A 21,301-nucleotide genomic window follows, 5' to 3' on the forward strand; every position below is an offset into this window, starting at 1 on the left:
TCTTTTTCTTTTACCCCTTCAGCAGCAAAAGTTCCCACGGGCGATAAGCATCTCTATTCCGGGCTCCGAGCGCGCTTTCCTCCCTCCCGGAGCTCTGCCAACCCGGCCGGGCACCGCGAACGCGCGGCAGGCGGCCTCGGCTTACCCAGGAGGCTCTCCAGGAGCACCTCTCTCCACGGCGAGGGCATGGCCGCGGCAGGAGCGGCGCTTTCGACGGGAGCCGCGCGGCCGCCCCGCCGTGCACACCCCGCGCCCCCGGCCGGCCGCCGCGTCCTCCCGGCCCGCTAAGAGTTTCCCTCCGCCCGCGCGGCGCGCGCGCTCCGCTGAGGCGAGGGTGGGGCCGCCCCGCCACACCCAGCTCGGCCCGCCCGGCTTCACGCCGCCCGTGCACTCCCCGCGGTCTCGGACGCCCAGCAGCCCCGCGCCACCGCCACGGCCTCCGCCGGCGCCACCGCACAGTGTGCGGGACCCGGGGCCTGGGACCCGCCGCGGGGCAAAAAAATCAGATCCCTGGTCGGCCCCGGGGAGGGCACGCTCCGAGCGCCCCGGAGGAGGGGGCAGCTTTGCAATTTCGGACCCGCGGTGCCCTTTAAACGAGGCCCCGGGGGCGCGTTGCAAGACGGAGGCTGAGACCCAGGTGCGAGCCTGAGCTGCCAGGGCCTCTGGCGCTTTGGGCGAGCAGGTGTGAACTGGGCCTTGGCGTTCCTAAGGCTTGAGCGATGCTGCCGGGCCATCAGGCACCTGCGACAACCACCTGTGCGCACTTCTCAGCTTTGGTAGTAAACAAATCGCATTCTGGAAGGGTGGTTGAAAAATTCTAGAGATTACAGAATTTTCTGAGGCTTTTAGAGATGTCCCAACACTTGCTCAGGGGAGAGGAAACTCTGCCCTCCTCCACTTCATAAATAATGATCTTTTAGAGTGCCTGTCCCTGAGGAGAAAGTGAGAGTCGCTCTAATTAACCAAGGGGGCCAGTGAACTAGGCCAGTTATTTCTTGCTCAACTCTTACCACGTCTCAGAATGTCTTGGATTTTCTTTAGAACCTTCTCAAAGCAATTTATTTCAATTCACTTTAATTTTTTGAAACAGTTTGTCGTTTCTGGAAGGTTTGCTCTGAAATTAAACAATGATGGGTTGCCTTAAAGTGTAAGAATCAGTTAAGAGCATTTATAGCTGTAAGTCCATAGCAGTTTTGAGCAACGAGTTCCAAATCTCTTGATTACTTACTAGGACTCACTGTTGCCAGATAAACATGAAGATCAATATAATTGAGAGTCCAAAAATAAACCCTCATTTAGGGTCAAATGATATTCAACAAGTTTTCCAAAACAATTATGTGGGGGAAGGGATAGTCTTTCCAACAAATAATTCTAGGACAATTAAATAGCCACATGAAAACGAAAAAGTAGGACCCCCTGTCTCAACAAAAATTAACTCAAAATGGATCAAAGACTTATGTGTATGAGATCAAACTATAAAAATCTTAAAATGTACGAGTAAATCGTTATGATCTTTAGTTAGGCAATGGACTCTTAGATATAACAGCAAAAGAAATAATAGATAAATTGGATTTCATTGATATTAAAAGCTTTTGTGCTTCAAAGGACAGTATCAAGAAAGTGAAAAGACAACACACAAAATGAGAGAAAACATTTTAAAATCTTGCTTCTGGAAAGGAACTGGTATCCAGAAAATATATTTTGAAAAGTACAACTCAGTAGTATAAAGACAAGCAACCCATTTTCAAGTTGCACAAAGGATTTGATAGACCTTTTCCCAAAGAACATCTACAAGTAGCCAACAAGCAAACTACATCAGGTAACCCATTCGGTATCATTGCATCAGGGAAACACAAATCAGAACAAGTGAGACACCACTTTACACTTACCAGGATGGCTAGAATCAAAAAGTGAGACAGTAACAAGGGCTGGCAAGGATGTGGAGAAAGTAGAAAACCCCCACACAGCTGATGCGAATGTAAAATGGTGTAACCACTTTGGAAAACCGTCTCATAGTTCCTCAAACGCTTCAACGTAGGCTCAAGTAATTAAACACAGAGTTACCATTTGGAAGGAGAATTCATAAAATGGCTGCCCTTAGGCTAACAGATTGCTTATTCTTACGCTTGCTCTTAAACTGGACAACTATCCTGACTGGTTGCTGTTCACAGCTCCATTGTTAAAATGAAGCTAGTAATTGTACTGTCTCTGCTTTATTCCACTAATCGAAAACAATAATCATGCTAGGTTTCTGAGTTTTTCTCCACAAAGAAGTTCACAGGACTGTAACCTTACAAAATAGCCTGAATTACCAAGAAGACCACACCTCGGGCACTTATAAAGAGATGGAAAGAGTGACAACCACTAGCCTCTATAGAATTGGTCACCTGGGGACACCATGATGCCACTATGAGTCTTATGAGAAGAAAATAATTCTGTTGATTGTTATCAATGCTTTAATGTGTAAGCTATGGCTATATCATCACCCTACCCCATCCCCAAGATGGGTTCACAGTTTTGAAGGCACCAGCCTGCTGTGAGTCCCCTTTGCCCAGCAAAGTAATAAAGCTGTCTCTTTTCTTCTAAGTTCTAGAACCTTGTCTCTGAGTTTCAATTTGGCTTGTCAGGGACAGGGACTGATCTTTTGGCAACAATATGATCTATCAATTCTACTCCTAGAGAAATGAAAACATACAGAATTTGCACACAAATATCCATAGTTGCACTATTCATAATAGCCAAAATTGGAAACAGCCCAAATGTGCCACAACTGATAAGTGTGTAAACAAAATGCAGTATATACATACAATAGAGTGTCATCCAGCTATAACAAGGAGTGAAATGCCAGTACACACTATCACATAGATGAACCTCAAAAGCACTGTGCTCAGTGAAAGAAGCCAGACACAGACTAAATCATATATTATGTGACTCCATTTATATGAAAGGAAAATTCCTAGTGACCAAGAGTAGATGGGTGGTTGCTTAGGGCTGAGGGGATGGATGGTGAAGGAAAGAGAATTAATAGATACATAGTTTCTTTCAAGGTGGAATGAAAATGTTCTCAAATTAGACTTTGGCAGTGGTTGCACAACCCCATGAATACACTAAAAACAGTACATTGCACATGTTAAATGGGTGAAGTATATGGAGTGTGAAATATATCTTAATAAAGCAGTTTTTAAAATGCAATTCATTCTAGGTATATCTTGTAAAAATGCTTTGACTGGATTCCAGCCATTTGGTATCAGGCATTCTTCAATGTGGGATAGACTTCAGTGACTGAAAACATCAGACACTTCCTTTCTCTTTGCCCATGTATGATTCTTTTCCATGCACCCATATTAAAAGCATCTAATTCTGTGTTGTGTGCACCTAGTAGGTGCCCTGTAAAGTTTATCGCTTTTCAAAGCTAAGTGCTAGGAAAATCTTTGCTTCTACTAAAGATGCACTGTGTTTCCTCTTCCACTCAGAGCTCAATTTTTGTCTTAGTGGAGTTTGGTCCTCTCTTTAATACTTTAATAATAGCTAACTTCAAGGGAGTCTGGAAAATGCTGTCTAGCTGTGAGCTAAACAGAAAGGAAAGAAACCAAGTTTTGGTGAGCAGCTGTCAAAGTCTCTGCTATAAAGTTGTATATATCGCGTTGGCCTGTACTAAGCATGTAGTAGGCGAGTACGTGTTACAGCAATTACAGCAATAGCCTCTCCACCCTCAGATCATGTTTATTGCCTTCTCTAGGCTTCTAACTCATTCTGACTGTTTTCCAACTGCGGAGACAAGGGTGGCACTCGGGATGCCAAAGGGATCAGAGTTTTTCCCTCCCCTTCTACAAAGGGATACTGTTTTACTTGTGTTTACAATCATTTTTCTGACTTATCATTTTGTCCCTCCGTGGCATATTGTGAGTAATATGACCATGAGTCCTGACCCTTTCCTTTGTAGCTTGTAAGTTTGAGTTATTATTGTTCCTGTAGTCAATTAACTACAAAGTTACTTTTAATTTCATTCCCAAAATGCTCATATGAACTTTTTTTAATTGAAGTATAGTCAGTTAAAATGTGTCCATTTCTGGTGTACAGCATAATGTCCCTGTCGTGTGTGTGTGTGTGTGTGTGTGTGTGTGTATACACATATATTTGTTTTCATAGTCTTTTTCATTAAAGGTTATTACAAGATACTGAATATGGTTCCCTGTGTTATACAGAAGAAATTTGGGTTTTATCTATATTTATATATAGTGGTTAATATTTGCAAATCTCAAACTCCCGAATTTATCCCTTCCCACCCCCTTTCTCTGGTAACCATAAGATTATTTACTATGTCTGCGAGTCTGTTTCTTTTGTAGATGAGTTCATTAGTGTTCTCTTTTTTCTTCTTCTTTTTTCTTTTTAAATTTTTTATATGAACTTTTAACTACCTTGTTCTCCACTGAATTTCATTGCTCTTTAATTACTGTTACCAGATAATTTTTACTCATCACGTACAGGACATGACTTGCTTGTATAACTGATCACAGCATCATTTGGTTTGCCCTGCTCTATGAATGCATCCATGATATGTAATTCACCTCTGCTACCTCAGTTTTTATATTTAAAGTCTGCCTGGTTTTAATTTAATTTCAAAGGTGATGGCCATTTCATTTTTGTCAGAATCTCTTCTTTGACCTCAAATTTCCATTTATACCTAATTTTACATGAAAACAAATGAAACCCATTATTATAAGCACTGCCCACTGCTTCCTTCTGTCTCTCCTATTCCTTGGAGTATGAACACATTAAGTTTTGTCAGAACACATTGAGACTGTTTTTCTTTTTACCAGAAGACAAGAATCTCTGCTAGGAGGTAATACTTTTTATAGTATAATAAAGATATTCTAATCTAGCAAAAGAACAGCAATGTTTTTCTTTGAAGAGGTGAAATAAGGAGAAACCCATTCATGTCACTTCAAGCTCTCAGTTATGCTCATTAATTTTTTTCAAAAGCATCTGTGCCACTTGAAGATCAGCTCAGTTTGTGTCTTACATGTTCATTTCTCACTCTCATCACATGCCCATTATGGGCCGGCTATCGCCCCTCTCCATCATCGTACATCTGGGACACAGGCTTAGGAACAGCACCTGCCTGCAGGTCTCGTGGAAGGACCACATCACTTCCTCCCACACGCCAAACTCAGTGGCCAAGCCAACCTCAATGGGCAGAGTCTATACAAAGGAGGCAGGAAGTATTTTTGAACAATCATGCAATCTATCACAATCCTCTTTAAAAAAAAAAAAAAAAAAGAAGAATGTATAGTTCTGTTAATTCTTTTCATTTTAGTTAGCAATTGATTAGTATTTATTTAATTATCCTTGGTTGCCTGCTTTTTTTGGCTTAATACATTACGAATATTTTCTCTTGTCGATAAACTCTCTTGTGTAATGTGACTTTCAATAGTTGTTTATTTTTCCATGGCATGGTTATATGTAATTCACTTAACTGTTCTGCTTGGATGGATATTTAGGTGGCTCTGTTTGGAGGTAATATTCAAATGGACAGGCTCCTTACCTAGAAAACATGAACATCTTTTTTTTTTTTTCCCATACGATCTATTCAAAAGAAAGAAGTCACTTGTTTTCAATAAAATAAAAAAAAGTAATGAACTTCTCTAAGAAGCTGATGGCCTTTGGATCTGTTTTAGCCAGAGTCTTCAAAGTACTGGGTTTTACTTGAGATAATCAGACTTCCTTCAACTTGCAGCAATAAGGAAATGGAGGCACATTCTTTGCCCCCATTCCTCTCTAGTTTGAACAGGTAAATGTTTTTCCTTGCATAGAGAAAATGTGGAAGCTCCCTATGGCAGAGAAAGTTAACTATCTACCTGCTTGTCCTCTGTCCATACCAAGAGTTGTTACTGGAGAGAAACTGCCAGCCAGGGGCTGCATTTCTCAATTCCCCTGACATCTCTGTGGGATCTTGAGTGGCTAGTTGTTACCAGCAGAAGGTGACCAAGTGATGGGTGTTGCTGCCAGACAAGGAGGTTAAAAGGTGCTGCCTTTCTCCCCCTCTCTCCCTTTCAGCACTGGGAAAGGCTGAGCCACAAGAGGAAGGGAGCCCACATCCCTGAATCACTCCAAGGAGGAAGACTAGCCCTTGAACTGGGAACCCTGGCCATGGACTTCGATGTGTGACTGAGCCATGGAAATGTTGGGGTTTACTCAACACAGAACCAGCTTTGCCCAAACCAAGACACCCACGTCCAGTGTTTTCCCCAGAAGTTAAGGGGGTATAAAAGTGAAAGCGAATGCCTTTGAGCATTCATCCTATGTCCCTCTGGGCACAGGAAAGACAGAAAGAAGACTACTCAGGTTACAAAATGCAAGTGTGGGGCTTGAACTAATTTCTCCTCTAGGAACAATTATGCTGCCCCAAACGAATATTTGTTCAGTAAACACCAACTAGAGAAATCAGTACAGGCACGGAGCCAGCCTGAACTCCCAGAGCCCACTGTTGGATTTCCAACTAAAGTTACACGTGCGATCTCCACGTTCTTTTGAACTGGCAAAATGAGGAACGTAATGCAAATATTAAGAGTAGGACCTTGGAAATAAACCAACCTGTATTCAAATCACAGCTCATTCCAATTAAAAAAAAAATTTTTTTTAAATCACAGCTCAGCCGTGGAGTAACTCTTGGCTAAAATTCCAAGAACAGTAGCCGAAAATCCCTGCCGTATAACTGTAGAGAGAGGCTCTGCTACGTTGAGCCGGGACGTCATAGTTTGCTCCATAGTCCTGTCCAGGCTGGGCACTCAGCAATTTCACAATAGCCTCTGCTATGGGCGTCCAAGCCACCACTGCCCCAGAGCCTGCCTTTTCAGCTGCCATTTCTGCCACCACCTCCAGAGAGCCTGGGTCAGTTTGGGCCCCTGGAGAAGCAGACGTGAAGACAGAATTAGAAGTGGAAGAGACTGATTGAGGGAAATGCCCAGAAAAGACAAAGGGGGAGGGAGCAAGAGTAGGAAGGAAGAGCATTCAGACCACGGTGCAGGGCTGATACCTGTGAAAAGAGAGAAGGAAGGAGGCAGGTTCGGGTAAGAAGAGCCTCAGGCCATAGTGACTTCTGTGAAAGTCTCCAACAGGCAGAACAGGAGCCTCTGGAGCATCCCACATTGGAGAGGAATAGCCCAGCTCCTGCACCCGCTCTGTTCCCTTGCACTGAATCAAGCTGCTTGGTTAAAGCAGAGACTTGTCGTGAATGCTGCAAAAGGCTGTCAACAGCTTTCAGTTAATTATACCCCCACAGCAGGTCTCTTGACGGGAGATCTGAGTGGCATTTCCACGCTGCCAAAGGATTGCTCCCATCTTTTCCTTTGGCGTCACTGGCTTCTGAGTCAAAGTCTGATGGAGATTAGACCAGATGCCCTTGATGCAAGGATGCCTGGGGGAGCAGGTGACTGGCATTTTTCAGCACCAACAGTCTTCTTAAACATAAGTCAGAACAAATGAGTGTAAAGCCCTTAGCCCAATGCCTGGTGCGTAACAGGCACTGGATGAACAGTAGCTGTCATCCTCACTAACCTCCCTGAGAGTGTCAGGGAGGGCGGTGGAAGGAGAATGGGTTGTGGAATCCATCTGCCCTGGGTTCAGATCTTGACTCCAGCCTCCCGATGAAGTTGACCAAGGGACTTAGCCTTTCTGAGCCTAGTTTCCTCATCTGTAAGGCTGCCTTTGTGGAGTCATAGTGAAGGTTTGTGTTACTATATAGAAAATAGTTAGCCCAGAGTAGGATATATTTACTTTGCAGTGAGCAGAGTAGGGCGCGCCAAGATTAGAGTGTAAACTCCATGCGGTGGGCACTAAGCCAAGCTAGTCTTTGTAGGCCTGGCCCTCGGTGTGGACTGTGGCATATACCAGGCCCTCGATAGACATTTGTTCATGAATGAATGGATGAGTGAATGAATAGACATTTTTTTCTTATTGATAAATAACAAAGACAAAGCTACATGAATCGTTTTGAACTAGGATTCTGTTTTGCAGACTAATTCTTCCTAAAAATGTCCTCTCTTCTCCTCATTTGTTTCTGGTGTTCTTACATTCAATCTAACCTCTCTCCAAGGAGCTTAGAGATTATAGAGTCAAGTAGTTTTATTTCATTTCATTAATTTAGTTGTACTCTTATCAAAGTAATAGAATACTTAGTTTTAAGTGTCACATAGTCAGGACAAAACATCTTCCCCTTGGCCCACTCCTCCCAGCCCTGATTCCGATTCCTCAGAGGCAACCAGTTTCAACTCTTCAGCTGTTTCTTTGGTATTTACTTCCATATCTCTACTTCTTGATTTTTTAAAAAATTAGACGTTACTGATTTTTTTATTGTAGAAAATGGGAGTTCACATCTCTTCTCCCTACACACGAACACCCACACCCGCAACGGCCATACACTCACACACACGATCCTACCTCCTTCCATCCAGTACGGTTGTTTCAATTATTTCACAGCTTTTATTAACTCCGTAGTGTGTTTATTGAAGTAGGATTATGTCGCTGCTGAGCTATGAGGATACCGCGATGATATTTTACTTTTCATGTAATTTTTGTGTCCTCCTTAGTTTATAATTGATTTTTTTTCATTTGCTCACTTGTGACAATCACAAATTCATTTTCAAATTATCCCCCAGAGCTGTAAAACCCTGATGGTCAAACCCGCGAGATCTTCTAGCAGTCCTCCTTCTCCTGAGAGTCCTCTCTCCTGGTGCGCTCCAGTCTGGACAGGCTGCTCTCCAGGCTGGCCACACACCTGCTGTCTGGGAGGGAGGGGGTGCTTCCCTCCAGCCCCATCTGAGAGATGGTTTCACCTCTCTCTTGTGTAGGGTCCCCATTGCCAGAATCCCTTGTCTTCCTCTTACTTGGTTTACTCCAGTGACTTCCTGAGAAAGAACACATGAAGGAAACTTAGCATAGAAACTGTGGGTGTGCCTGCACGCGGGACATTTCACAGAAGTGGCCGGACTTGTCTGCAAACAGAAATTCCTGCCAAGTGACTCTGCCCGTTCCCAGGGGAAACATTGCTGTTTATTAGTTCCTCAAAAGGAACAGGCCTGGGAACAGGAGGGTCTGAATGTAATTAAGATAAGGAAGCCTTAGATGTAGTGCGCATGCGTCAATTTAAAAAAAGTTTACTCTCTGCTTGGCAAGAGTTACTCCTTTGTGTAGATGGTATAAAAAATAAAGGAACCCAAATCTCGGGAGACATTTTGTACCACAGCAGCTCTGTGATTCATTTCGTCAGCAACAAACACATAGGAAGTAAGGGTTTTGGTTTTTGGGTTTTTTTTTTTTTTGAGACTTTATCTGCAAAAATCATTGTGCTACCCTGTCAGTGTAATCCATTGAGATTGAAAAGTTATTAGACTAGGAAATACTTTATTGCAATTTTTCATCCCAAAGTTTGACCAAGTATAACAGAAGTTCCAAAAGAACAGTGGCTTGGACAAGACTGAGGCTTGTCTCTCTCATAGAAACTTTGGCATGAGTAACCCCGGGCTGGTTCGATGGCTCCACAGCCATCCGGAACCCAGCCCTTTCAATCCCCTTGCTCACCATGCCCAACAGACAGATTCCACTTTGTGATTTAGGATAACTGCTTCAGCCCCAGGCTTCACATCCTCATTCAGACCATCAAGAATAAGAAAGAGGGGGTAGAAAGAAAAAGGATATCCCTGAAGGACACTTCCTAAAGGCTCCACACACAGCTTGTTTTGTCCTGACTATGTGACACTTAACTTTCCATCCTTATTTCATCCTTGTTTCTAACCTTATTTTTATGATCTCTCCCACAGATTTGATCGTACCCCTATATCTGCATCATGACTATTATTGGATTTTAAGCACATAGTGTGAAGTAAACATGCCTCTTAATTTGTATCACTTTCCATTTTTAATTTGTAACCAGATGTTGGCTGTCATTAACCACCATTTCTCTTGTATAGATCATCCTACGTTTGAAGCACAACATCATCATAGCCCCTAGAAGAAAACCCACCCCACAAATCAATAATAATTTTGGCAGGTTGGCCTGGTCATCTTCCAGGGGCATTTGTGCATGTTGGAGGTTTCAGGGGTCAGAATTGCTTTTAAGTTCCCTGGTGGTGAAGGGCATGCAATGGGAGGCAGGGGAGATGCTACTGTTTCCCATCCTGTGGGAGAAAGTGGTTTCTTTGAGAGAAAAAAATGAAAAGAAGCACAGAAAACAAAGAAGAGTCTTGGCCAAGTTCAAGTCCCTCGTTCTATTTGTTTCTAAGACCCAGCTGCCTGTATGTCCTCCCTGTGGTTTACTTGTTTGAAGTTGTCATGAATCCTACTAATAAATCTTTCTTTTTGCCCAGGCCAGTTTAACTGGATTTCTGTCACTTGGAAACACAGTGATCCTGACTAATGCATATTCAAACAAAGCCAACTCTTGTACTTGCCACAGAGATTTCTCATCATGCACACAGCTAGTTTCCCCGCTGGGGGAGAAATTGGGGAGTGATGGCCAAAAGGTAGATGGTTCTTTCTGGGGAAATGTTCCAAAATTGAGGGTGGTAATGGTTGCACAATTCTGCATATCCACCAAGAGCTACTGACTGATATAAATAGGTGAATTTTATGGTATGTGATCTGTATCTCAATCAAGCTGTTTTTAAAAACTATTATAAGCTGTAGAATTGCCATCTGTATCTCTAAAATAGTTAGCAAGGGGCTCTCCTTAAATCTACCTACAGCTAGTTTAATTCAGTGTCCTGTAAGAGTGGTGGCTGGGACCATTAGTGTTCTCCCCACAGAAGACGAGTAAGCTTTGTTCCTGCAAGAGAAGATGCAGAAGTGCCTGTTCTCAGAGACCAGCAAAAAACAATCACCATGGCCTGGGTCACGAGGGCTTCCCAAAGAATCGAAGGGAATTAATCCAAAGTAAAGAAGATCTGCTTGAGTGAACATTTTCAATACAACAAAAATAGAATAAGAAAGTCTGAAGAAATATTGAGTTCATGTTCTAATACAAGCATTTAGATTTTCTTTCATTTAGACTTATAATTAAGAACGCCTAGGAGAGGGTGTAGCTCAAGTGGTTGATCGCATTCTTAGCATACACAAGGTCCTGGGCTCGATCCCCAGGACCTCCTTTAAAAATAAAAATAAACCTAATTACCTCCTCCAGCCAAAAAAATAATAACTAAAAAAAAAAAAAGAAAAAAACCATCTTACCACAAGTTTAAAAAAAAAAAAAACTTACTTAGAAGCCAGGCCTGGAAAATCAAGACTCATTCAGCAATTTATTGGATTTATACGTGTTTCCTTATTCATTCTCACACTTCCTGGGAGCCTGACTGCACAGAGATGATCAAGACATCATCTGGGCAAGGAGGAGCTCTTGGCCCAGTGGTGGAGTTTCAAGTGCTCAAGCAATGTCAACCCAGCAGGAAGAGGGCCCTGTGAAGGCCTGAGCTGGGGGCACTGCGGGCCCTGGGAGTCATGGCTATTACGGTCTATTTTACTTGCAGCTAATGTGGTGCTCATTTACTTGCCTAAGCCTCCACTTTCCCACCTATAAAGGGAAGCTAATTATAGCAAGAAATGATTGCATCCTTGCCCTCGGTGGCCTGACTTGAAAGAAGTGCAGATCAAACTCTTGCTGGTGAGTTAGCTCCCCAGAAGACAGTAACTCAGTATGTAAATCTCTGGAAGGAGCTACCTAAATACAAGATTCCCATTAGTATTATCAGATTTTTCATTCATTTATTCATCCAAGAAATATTTATTGAACATCTATTAACCATGCTTCTCAAACTGGAATACACAACAGTGGCCATGTATCAGAGGATAAATAGACTCAGAAATTCAATATTGCACAGCTTTTCAAAGCATTAAGTTCACCTAGTATAAGCAATTCATAACATTTTTATGTTAAATAAATATGGGTATGCTTCAGACAGGGATGCCAAATGCATACAAAGTTTTAGGATTAAGTATTTGGGGCTTTATAGTAGACTTCTTTGATTTATGTCTTCCAGAATTCAGGGAGAATCTATTCATTCTCTTCTGCCACTAATTGAGCATCAATTGTTAAGTAAGTATCTTAGAAGATGCAAAATATACATCCCTCCAAAAGTATATGATCTGAACTGAAACAAACAAGATACATTAACAAATGAATCAAGTAGCTATCCACACACGTGTCTTTTGAGAAGTGTGAGAGATTGCTCTGTGTCTGTGAAGTCATTTTATTTATTTTTATTTATTTTATTTTTTTAAATTTATTCATTTTTACAGGGGGAGGGTATAGCTTAGTGGTAGAGCATGTGCTTAGCATGCAAAAGGTCCTGGGTTCAATCCCCAGTCCCTCCAGTAAAATAAATAAATAAACCTAATTACCTCCCCCTGCCAAAAAAAACACAATAAAATTTATTCATTTTTGTTAACAGAGGTACTGGGGATTGAACCCAGGACCTCATGCATGCTAAGCATGCTCTACCACTGAGCGCTACGCTCACCTCTGTGAAGTCATTTTAAATTAGACTCCTGACATGACAGAACTATGAGAAACCAATTCAGGGGCCCCACTAGAGAAACCTGGAGAAGAAAATGAAATTCAGCAGATAAGTCACTAAGCAAACAGATCCAGAAATAGCCAAAGATGGGTCTTTCTTACACAGAGCGAAAGCTCACATCTAAGATTATCAAGGCAGGTGGACTTAGAAGGATGGAGAAGATTACAAAGGGCAGGGATTAGGGAAAGGCCGTTCCAGGTAAATGGACTGACATCTAGAAAAGGGACAAAGTCAGGAAAAGTGAAGTTGTATTTGGGGCTCAGGGGGTAATTGGTTGATCTAAAACAAAAGTTTCACCCAGCATGCCAGCACAGCCCAATGGAGGGACTTTGAAATCAAGGACAAAGAATGTGACATGTACCTGCCACTTAGCACACGATCAAGGGACACTTGCTGACTTACACGGGCAGGACACGGCAGATGTGATGATGTTCTCCACAGCTCCCCGGCAAGTCAGAATAAGCTCAGCTCCAGGGTCTGCTTGACATGTTTCCAGTTTGCTCCCTCCTCCTCTTCCTGCACCTCTCTGTCTATTCTCTCCCATTCTGTTTTTTAAAAACTGTTCCATCTTTATTAGAAAAGCATCCAAACACACACCTGGAGAATCTTTTGCAATACTCCCCACACCACTAACTTCACTATATGCAGTTCAGTCTGGAGTAGTCCCATGAGATGACTCATTCCGAGGTGGAATAACATGCTGGTGGATAAAGCAGGAAAGGATTAGGACTGCCTCGTTTTGGGTGTGTGTTACCCTTGCAAGTTTGTAATTTTTACCTCTTCACAGTTGCTATATTGTCCACCCATGCTGGGAAGGAACTGTGTCTTAGTTTAATTCCCTGTGTCTTGACACATAGTGCGAGGTTCGAAGGAGTCAATAACAGCACCCTTCTTCCCCACCCAATCTCGGAACTGTCTGAGATACAAAGGGAGCAAACAGATGGAGGTCAAAAAAAATGAGCAGCTTAATTATTGGAAAAACTGAATGGGACCATGTGCTTTAGCTGGGCAGCAACAGTGGGTGTCCTAACAATTGAAACCAAGGATTAGACAGACTCACCCACCCACTCAGCCACAAGCCGACCTAGAAAACTGCAGGTCTCACCCCACCAGACAGAGTCTTTATTGGGTAGCCAATTGCAGAACAAGGCATGTGCTTTCTGCAGGCTGATCCCAGAGAAAGGGAAGAAGAAGATCTGAGGGTTGGATGCCAGCAACTCCTTCCCAAGCCACCTGCATCTCCCTGGGGAAGATTGGAGCAAGGAGGCATGAAAGGGCAGATGTATTGTCCTATAAAGTGTTCCTAGAGGCCAAGACATCCCCACCCTCATTATGTGGTGTTGTGTGCCCCAGATGTGTGCGTTGGATTGTCTATGTGATGAGCACTTTACTAAGGCCAACTTGAAACGAGAGGCCTGATGAGCAAAGGTGCTCAGTTATTCTAGCTGGTCCTCTGTCCTGTGGAGGACGTCGCAGCACACCTTGTTGTCCTGGAAAGAATCAATTGATCCGCCCCTCTTACTTATGCAATGCATTGTCCAGGAAGCGTTGAAGGAGGGCAAAGGGTGTAGCAGGAGGAATCCTGGAACTGTTCACCGGGGAGACCTCCAGAATGCAAAGCAGTTTGCTGGGGGAGGATGGAATGAATTTGCATAAGGAGCCCAGGGCCTTCTGGGAGAAAATGAACTGGGGTCCCAACACTCAGGCTTCAACACCTGCTTTCAGAAATCTAAAGACTTGCAGACTGGCTGGCCAGATGGAAGTAGCATTGATCTTTCCAAGAGACAATAAAATTTGAGAATACAGTAAAATTTGAGATTATAGTAAAGGGCCTTTTTTTTTTAATTTAAATTATTTTAAAAAAAATACTTTTTCACCAGAAGGTGGCATATTTTCAACAATAAAAAAAAGCCTAATGATCCAATGATGCTATGCCTAGACATATACTCACACAATATTATCTTGATAACATTGAATCAGTGGTAACACCATAGAGTTGGGCTGTAAGTAAATTGTACACTATAATAGAAGAATGTGGGATTCTAAGCCTATTAATAATATAGATATTAAATATAATATATATAATAATATAGAGAGAGCAAATGTTTAACCCATTTATTAAACCAAAATTTTCAAGCTTAGTAGCACACAAGAAATAATCACACGAATTGCAAATAATTATTGCAAGTTTTTTCTTTAAGAAAAAGTCTGATTTGCTCTCTTCTTGCAAACAGCCCAGTATGTGTTCCATATGTATATCAAGTTCATAGAGTTTTAGAATTAAAGGAGATCTTAGAAACCATCTAGTTATTTAGTTAAGCAGATCCGCATTTCTTTCATTTTACAGACATATAAGTGACATACCCAAGGTCAAGTTATTGCAGAGACAAATCTAGACCAGTTTCTTGATTTCTGCTTCATACCTTTAAATGCACATTTTCAAGTATGCAGTGTTCTATAAATATCAATTAGGGCACGTTCACTCGTTATGTTGTTCAAGTTTACTGTGTCCTTACTGCCTACCCACTCCATCAGTTACTGAAAGAGTTGAAATCACCAAATATAATGTTAGATTTGTCTATTTTTTAATGTGCATTTTAAAATATTTCCTAATTCTGAATTGTCTCTATTTTAGACTTTCCATCCACCTGATCTAAACTAAAGCAGTTTTCTGCACGGACAGGAACAGCAGAATGGAATCAATAAATAGTACAAAGTTGTCCCCAAACCCTGGCACTTCCTGGGAATGGAAGGAGTTACAGTGAGGGGTGGAAAATGCGCTGTGAAGCCAGTGACCCCGCAGGGGTTCCCAGCAATGTGCTCAGACATTTACGTAAACTTTTCAAAAGTAAGATATTTTAACCCCAATTGGTTCAGATAGCTGTCCCCTTCCATCTTGACTTCCTGTCTGTCATTTCCCTTATATCAAAGACATTAGAGTGATTACAGGCAGTTTTAGGTCCTGCTGAGGAGAAACAGAGTGGGGACTGTGTCAGCTACAATTTTGAAAGTTGTTTTGGAAAGTTTCAGTAAAACAAGTGAGAAGTGACAGACAGCATTTGAATTATTTATTTTATTAAAAAGCCAAAAGGAAAACATTTCCCCAACATCATTGAGGTATAATTGACAAAGCTGTATAAACTTAAGGTGTACAACATGGTGATATATGTATCTGTTGTGAAATGATTGTCACAATAAAGTTAGCTAACACTCCCATCACTTCACCTAGTTATCATCTGAAAGAAAATTCAGATTAAAAAAATTAGTGGAATATGAAATATGGTTATTATCAAGAATGAAACCAATAGAAATTAGAATTTTTCTGACATTGAAAAGCAAATTGTGACCAAAGAATTCCAGATCAGACCAAAAGCAATAATTCATCAAGAGAAAGAGAAAATTTTCAAATGGAAGTAATAAATCGATTTTGAGATTGCTCGATAATCCCATTAAGGAAGAGAAGTGAAAAATATATTTGATTGGAAAAATACTTTGATTTCTTGCAATTTTGACATGAAATGCTGCCATCTAAAAAGATAATAGAAATCATCACATATCACTGCAAGGGGGACATAGCAATAAACCGGTTAATAAGAGCTATCAATTCAAACAGTATTCAAGTTTACATCTTATACCAGAAAATTAGAAAATGTCCTGAAATCTCATATATGGATCATAGGCATTTCCCCAAATTTCCCCACCAATGTAAAATGCACATGACCGTACAGATTGTGAAGCTGAGGGAAGTTCTCAGCTATCAACAGGAGAAAAATTTTTGATGAACCATAATCAAGGAAAATCTGAATTAAATTTCTATTCTCACCAGAGAAAATATTACAAAATCTTTTTTATGAAGGGACAAAGAATTTTTTAATGTAGGAAAAAAGAGTGTTAGGGAGGTGTATAAGATAACTAATTAATAAAAAATATTTTATTTGTGGCATTTGTCAGCATTTTGAAATTTGTAACCATTGTCATTTCTTTCCTCATTTTAAAATAGTCTCTTCCAACTTTGACTTTGTATTTTTAAGTTTGTATTCTTTCCTCTAAAAGAGGGTCTCCTGAACTGAATAAACTACAGGTCCCACAAAGCCAGGACCTGGCCAGGGTGTAAGTTAAAGTGGCAGTGTACGGGGGAGGGTACAGCTCAAGTGGTAAAGCGCATGCTTAGCATGCATGAGGTCCTGGGTTGAACCAGTACCTCCACGAAAAATAAATAAATAAACCTAATTACCTCCCCACCCTGCAAAATAACCCAAACAACAAAATGGCAATATATTTTCTTAATAGAAAGAAATGAGGGTATCTTTTTGCAGCCTTTTGAGAGCGCTCCATCAGAGGCTGACCAGTGTGGTCACGGGGCTGTGGGCTGTACTGAGACTTGGCCAGCAGGTGGCAAGTGCAGTAGAGCAGTTTCAAATCACAGCCCGTGTTGCCGAAGACATGGGAGTTTGAGATTTGCAGATATGAACTTCTATATATAAAATAGATAAGCAACAAGGTCCTACTGAGAACTACATTCAATGGCATGTAGTAAACCTGTAATGAAAAAGAGTATGTATATATGAACATATAACTGAATCACCATGCTGCACACCAGAAGCTAATACAACATTGTAAATCGAAAAAAAATTTTTTTAATAGCAGCAAGATAAAAGGTTATTTTTGCACACTGCCTGGTACCAGATGTTTTGCTTTGGTGCTTTGGAGTATTTTAGAGGAATAATGTTTTAAGACAGATATGAAGCATAGCTTCCCTCACCAGTTAAAATAAATCCAAAGAGCCAGATATTTAATAGCACGTTAAACCCCCATCCCCCTGCCGTATTACAATTACGAGCACGTGCTTCAGAGTTTTACTGCACCAAAACCAGTTTCTCCTAAGGAGTATCTTCTTCCTTAGTACCCTGCAGGAGAGGCCATTGTTTTTCAACTTCAGAACAGCCTCTTCTAATCGTGAAAAGCAAATATTCATCTGCAGGGTCTGTTTCGCGCAAATCTTAAAAGAATTTCATGTTGATGAAGAACAGACAACGCAATCACAGCAGCGACATGAGCTGGTGGCAGGTGGCAAGGTCATGGTCAGTTAAACCCCAGGGTCCTTTCCAACACTGACGCCCAAGACCCTTGGCATAACTATTAACAGTAACAGCTGATACTTCCCTGGGGCTGGCTCTGTGCCAGCCATTGTCCCGAGTTCTTCACATTGTTGTATTAACTCAAGTAATCCTCACAACAATCTGCCACTATCGTAGCACTATTACCATTCTTATTTTCAGATGAGGAAACTGGGCCACAGAGAGGCTAGATAACTGACTAAGGTCACACAGCAAGTGACAGAGCCAGGCTTTGAGTCTAGGCAGCCTGGCTCAAGAATTGAGCACTTGCCTACCTGCTACTGCCTTTTGCTACAAGTCCAGTCCTATTTTTATCCCTCCTGAAGAGAACATCATTATAAAGCAATCAGGAGGACACACCCCAAGAACAGCAATATTGCAATACTCCAGTCTTTTAACAATGGTGAAAAGGATGCCACCATTAAGTCAGATTCTCCCCTGTGTGTAAGAAAGCTGCCTCGCCCAAGAGTGGAAGAGAGAGAAGTCTGCTTCACTCGCTTTCTCCCTCTGTAACTGATCGTGACAGCTGCCAGCTCAAAAACTTCCTATGGGACTGCACTAAGATTTCTCTCCTCAGTGCTCTACTCAAGTTATCCAGTCTCTCCTTTCATGCTGTGAAACTCTGAAAGAATAGGCTGTACCTGCCTTCCAGAATGACTCACTCACTCTTCAATCCTCAACCTGGCTTCTGCCCTATCCATTCTTGGGGAGCCGATCTCAGCGAGGTCACTGAGAACCTTCCATCAGCCAACTCCCCCTCTCCCAGCCTCTTCCCTTGGCCTCCGTCACCCTCCCTGGCTCTTTTGCTAGTCTCTGCCCTTTCTTCCTTTGCCTAGTTTGATGACTTCCCCTCCTCCACCAGGCTCCTCTCATCTCTTCTCATTGGACACCTCTCCCTGGCCCTCCCATCCTTCTGGCCCTAACCGTCTCTTAGAAGCTGATGATTTCCACTAAGTTCTTGCTCCAGTCCCTCTCCTTTGCGCTCATCTCCTATTTCCTGCTCTCCATTACACATCTCTCTTTGGATGTCTCTACTCAAAATATCCAGAATATTATCTTCTGCCCACCGTCTGTGTTCCTTTTCTTACATTCCCTGGATCAGCCAGTGGCATCATCCTTTACCAAAGCTAGACATCCCAGCACCATCCTGCATCCCTTCCCTTCCCTCAAATCCATCTGGTTAGTGAGTGATGGCGACTCTTCCTCTGACACATTTCCAGGCCTCTTCCACACTTGGTCTCCATTTCTGCAGCCCCTGCTCAGTCTCAAATCTGTTCGTCCTCATCAGCTCTGTACAACAGCCTTTCCTAACTTGTCCATCAGTCTACTTTCATACCCACTGCCCCCATCCCCCCTCCCTAACTTCACCCTATCACACTTACCTTGTTCCTAAAATGAAGACCAATGACATTACTCTCCTACTTTAAGATCTTTGGTGGCTCCCCTCTAAGGACAGCTTAAGTCCCTCAGAATGTCATTTAGGGACTGCTGCAGTCTCAACTTGTGTGTCTAAGTTCACCTCTGGCTACAATGCTCACTCTCGTCCCTTACTACACACCCTAGACTTTAGCCAGACATCTGGATGGGGCAAAGAGTGTAAGCTTGTTAGGCAGACCGCTGGGGGTCAACATCTAACCCTCCCACTTCCAGCTATGTGACTCTAGAACTATGATTTAATCTCTCTGAGCCTCGGTTTCTTTATCTACAAGATGGCTATAATGATCCTTTTTCAACAAAGATGCCCCTTCACTGAACAAATATTTACAAAGTATCTACTACGTACCTAAGGTTGTGCTTACAACTCAATAAATGTTAGCTCCTTTTCTCTACACCTAGTTCCTCCTCACCTTTGTTACTGCAGTTCTTTCCGCCCAAGTAGACCTCTCCCACCCCCTCCCCAGCCCTTCAAGGTCAGGTCCTTTACACTAGTAAAGGCTCAAGGCAAGGCTCGCACCGCTCCCTCAGTACCTGGACCAGTTATTTACGGTGTATTTTGTTAGCTTTCTAATGCATTCTTTCCTCTAGACTGAGAGCTCTTTGAAAGTAGGAATGGTGTCCTATGTATCTTTGCATCTCATGCATCTAAATATGTACATAAATACATTCAAGAGGGAAAATTACAGTGCTACCCATTGTTACCAAGAGGCTATGACTCTCTTAGCAGACTCTCTGGAGAATAATTATAGACATATTCTGTGTTGAAATGTCCCAGACATTTTCAAATTGCCTTTTATATTGTGCTGAGTAACTTTTTGCTTGGGTACAATTAAACCCTGTGAATGAGACACATGAAATTCTTGAGAAAATAGGTATGAATGAACTATGTTTGGATGTTCTAATATTTGTATTAAGAAAGGGTAGTTAGTCAACCAGAAATCAGCCTTTGCTAATGTTTGTCTATTATTTTAAGTAAACAGCTTTGAATTAATGATGCTTAACTATGCATGCCCCTGCTATTATTATACACCTTTCTGTGACTTGTTTTGGTTTTGTTTCTCCCTCCCCACTAGAATGTAAATGTTCAAAAAGACAGGAATCTTGTCCATCTTGTTCACTGCTGTGTCCCCAGAATCTAGGACAGTGTTTAATAACATTTGTTGTTAGATGATGAATAAATGAATGTATGCTGTATGTTAATTTTTAATAGAATGTAAATTATTAAAATGTAAAATATGTGCACCAATATATTTAAGGTAATGGTGGAATTATAACCTAAATGGTCCAATATTTGTAGATGTCTCCATTTGCATGACCCACAAACACCTCAAGGTCTCATGTATTAATGTCTATTTGAGTTTCTAACCCACATCCTACAGCCAAACCATTTATTTCCACACTCCTTTGACCCAAATTCCATCCCCATTCCTTTCCTATTTTGAAGATACCCTTGCTTCTTTCCTTACTTGGTAGTCTGAGACATCTGATGTGACCTTCTCAACTTCCTTCTTCTCTATTTCAAAGTTAACTTCTCATTAACTTGACTCATGTTTCCCTTTCCATGCCTCACAGCTTCACCTCCATAAATTTCCTCTTTTCCTAGAATCCTCTTTCCAACTCTCCATAACTGAATCGTATTCACCCTTTACTGCCTACCACAGAAACCATCTTATCCATGAAGCTTTCTTAGATGTCTCCAGCCAGAAATAACCCATCCCTCATCGGACCTTTCTCAACATTTGACCGACGTCTCTTTTAAGATATCCTAACAGAAATAAGGTTTGCTTTGTGCAAAGTATTGTGGGTTTGGGGAAGGTTAACAGAACATGGTTCCAGCCTTTGAAGGCATGTAGTCCAATGGATGACAATGAAGCAATATTATCAAGAATGTTTTAGATCCCTTCTTAGAATATAAACTACCTGAAGCAGGTCTTTGGTTTTCTTATCTTCATATCCCACAGAGCATTTCATATGGTGCCATGCACACACAAACACACACACACACAAAGAAGAAGAAAGAAACAAAGAAACAAACAAAGAAAGAGAGAGAGAAAGAGAGAGAGAGAGAAAGAGAGAGAGAAAGAAAGAGAGAGAAAAAGAAAGAGAGAGAAAGAGGGAAAGAAAAAAGAAAATTTCAAAAAAAAAGTGCTTGCCTGCCCTTCATACAACATTGTCCAGAAG

General features: G+C 41.8%; 1 protein-coding gene across 4 annotated transcripts in view; it reads right to left on the reverse strand.

Annotated features, from left to right (window-relative positions):
- Window positions 1–13,220, reverse strand: part of CWH43 (cell wall biogenesis 43 C-terminal homolog) — a 53,361-nt gene extending 40,141 nt beyond the window's left edge. The window contains exon 1 of one of the 4 annotated variants that reach the window (XM_045522357.2): window positions 12,969–13,220. In XM_045522357.2, the coding sequence (XP_045378313.1) occupies window positions 12,969–13,134 (166 nt within the window). In that variant the 5' untranslated portion in view covers window positions 13,135–13,220. Of the gene's footprint in view, window positions 1–145; window positions 728–12,968 lie in introns of those variants that run through there. The other 3 variants (XM_045522356.2, XM_045522360.2, XM_010962575.3) reach the window with 3 other exon arrangements.
- Window positions 13,221–21,301: the final 8,081 nt, after the last annotated feature.

This window comes from Camelus bactrianus, chromosome 2 (genome assembly GCF_048773025.1).
Source record: "Camelus bactrianus isolate YW-2024 breed Bactrian camel chromosome 2, ASM4877302v1, whole genome shotgun sequence".
NCBI lineage: Eukaryota > Metazoa > Chordata > Mammalia > Artiodactyla > Camelidae > Camelus > Camelus bactrianus.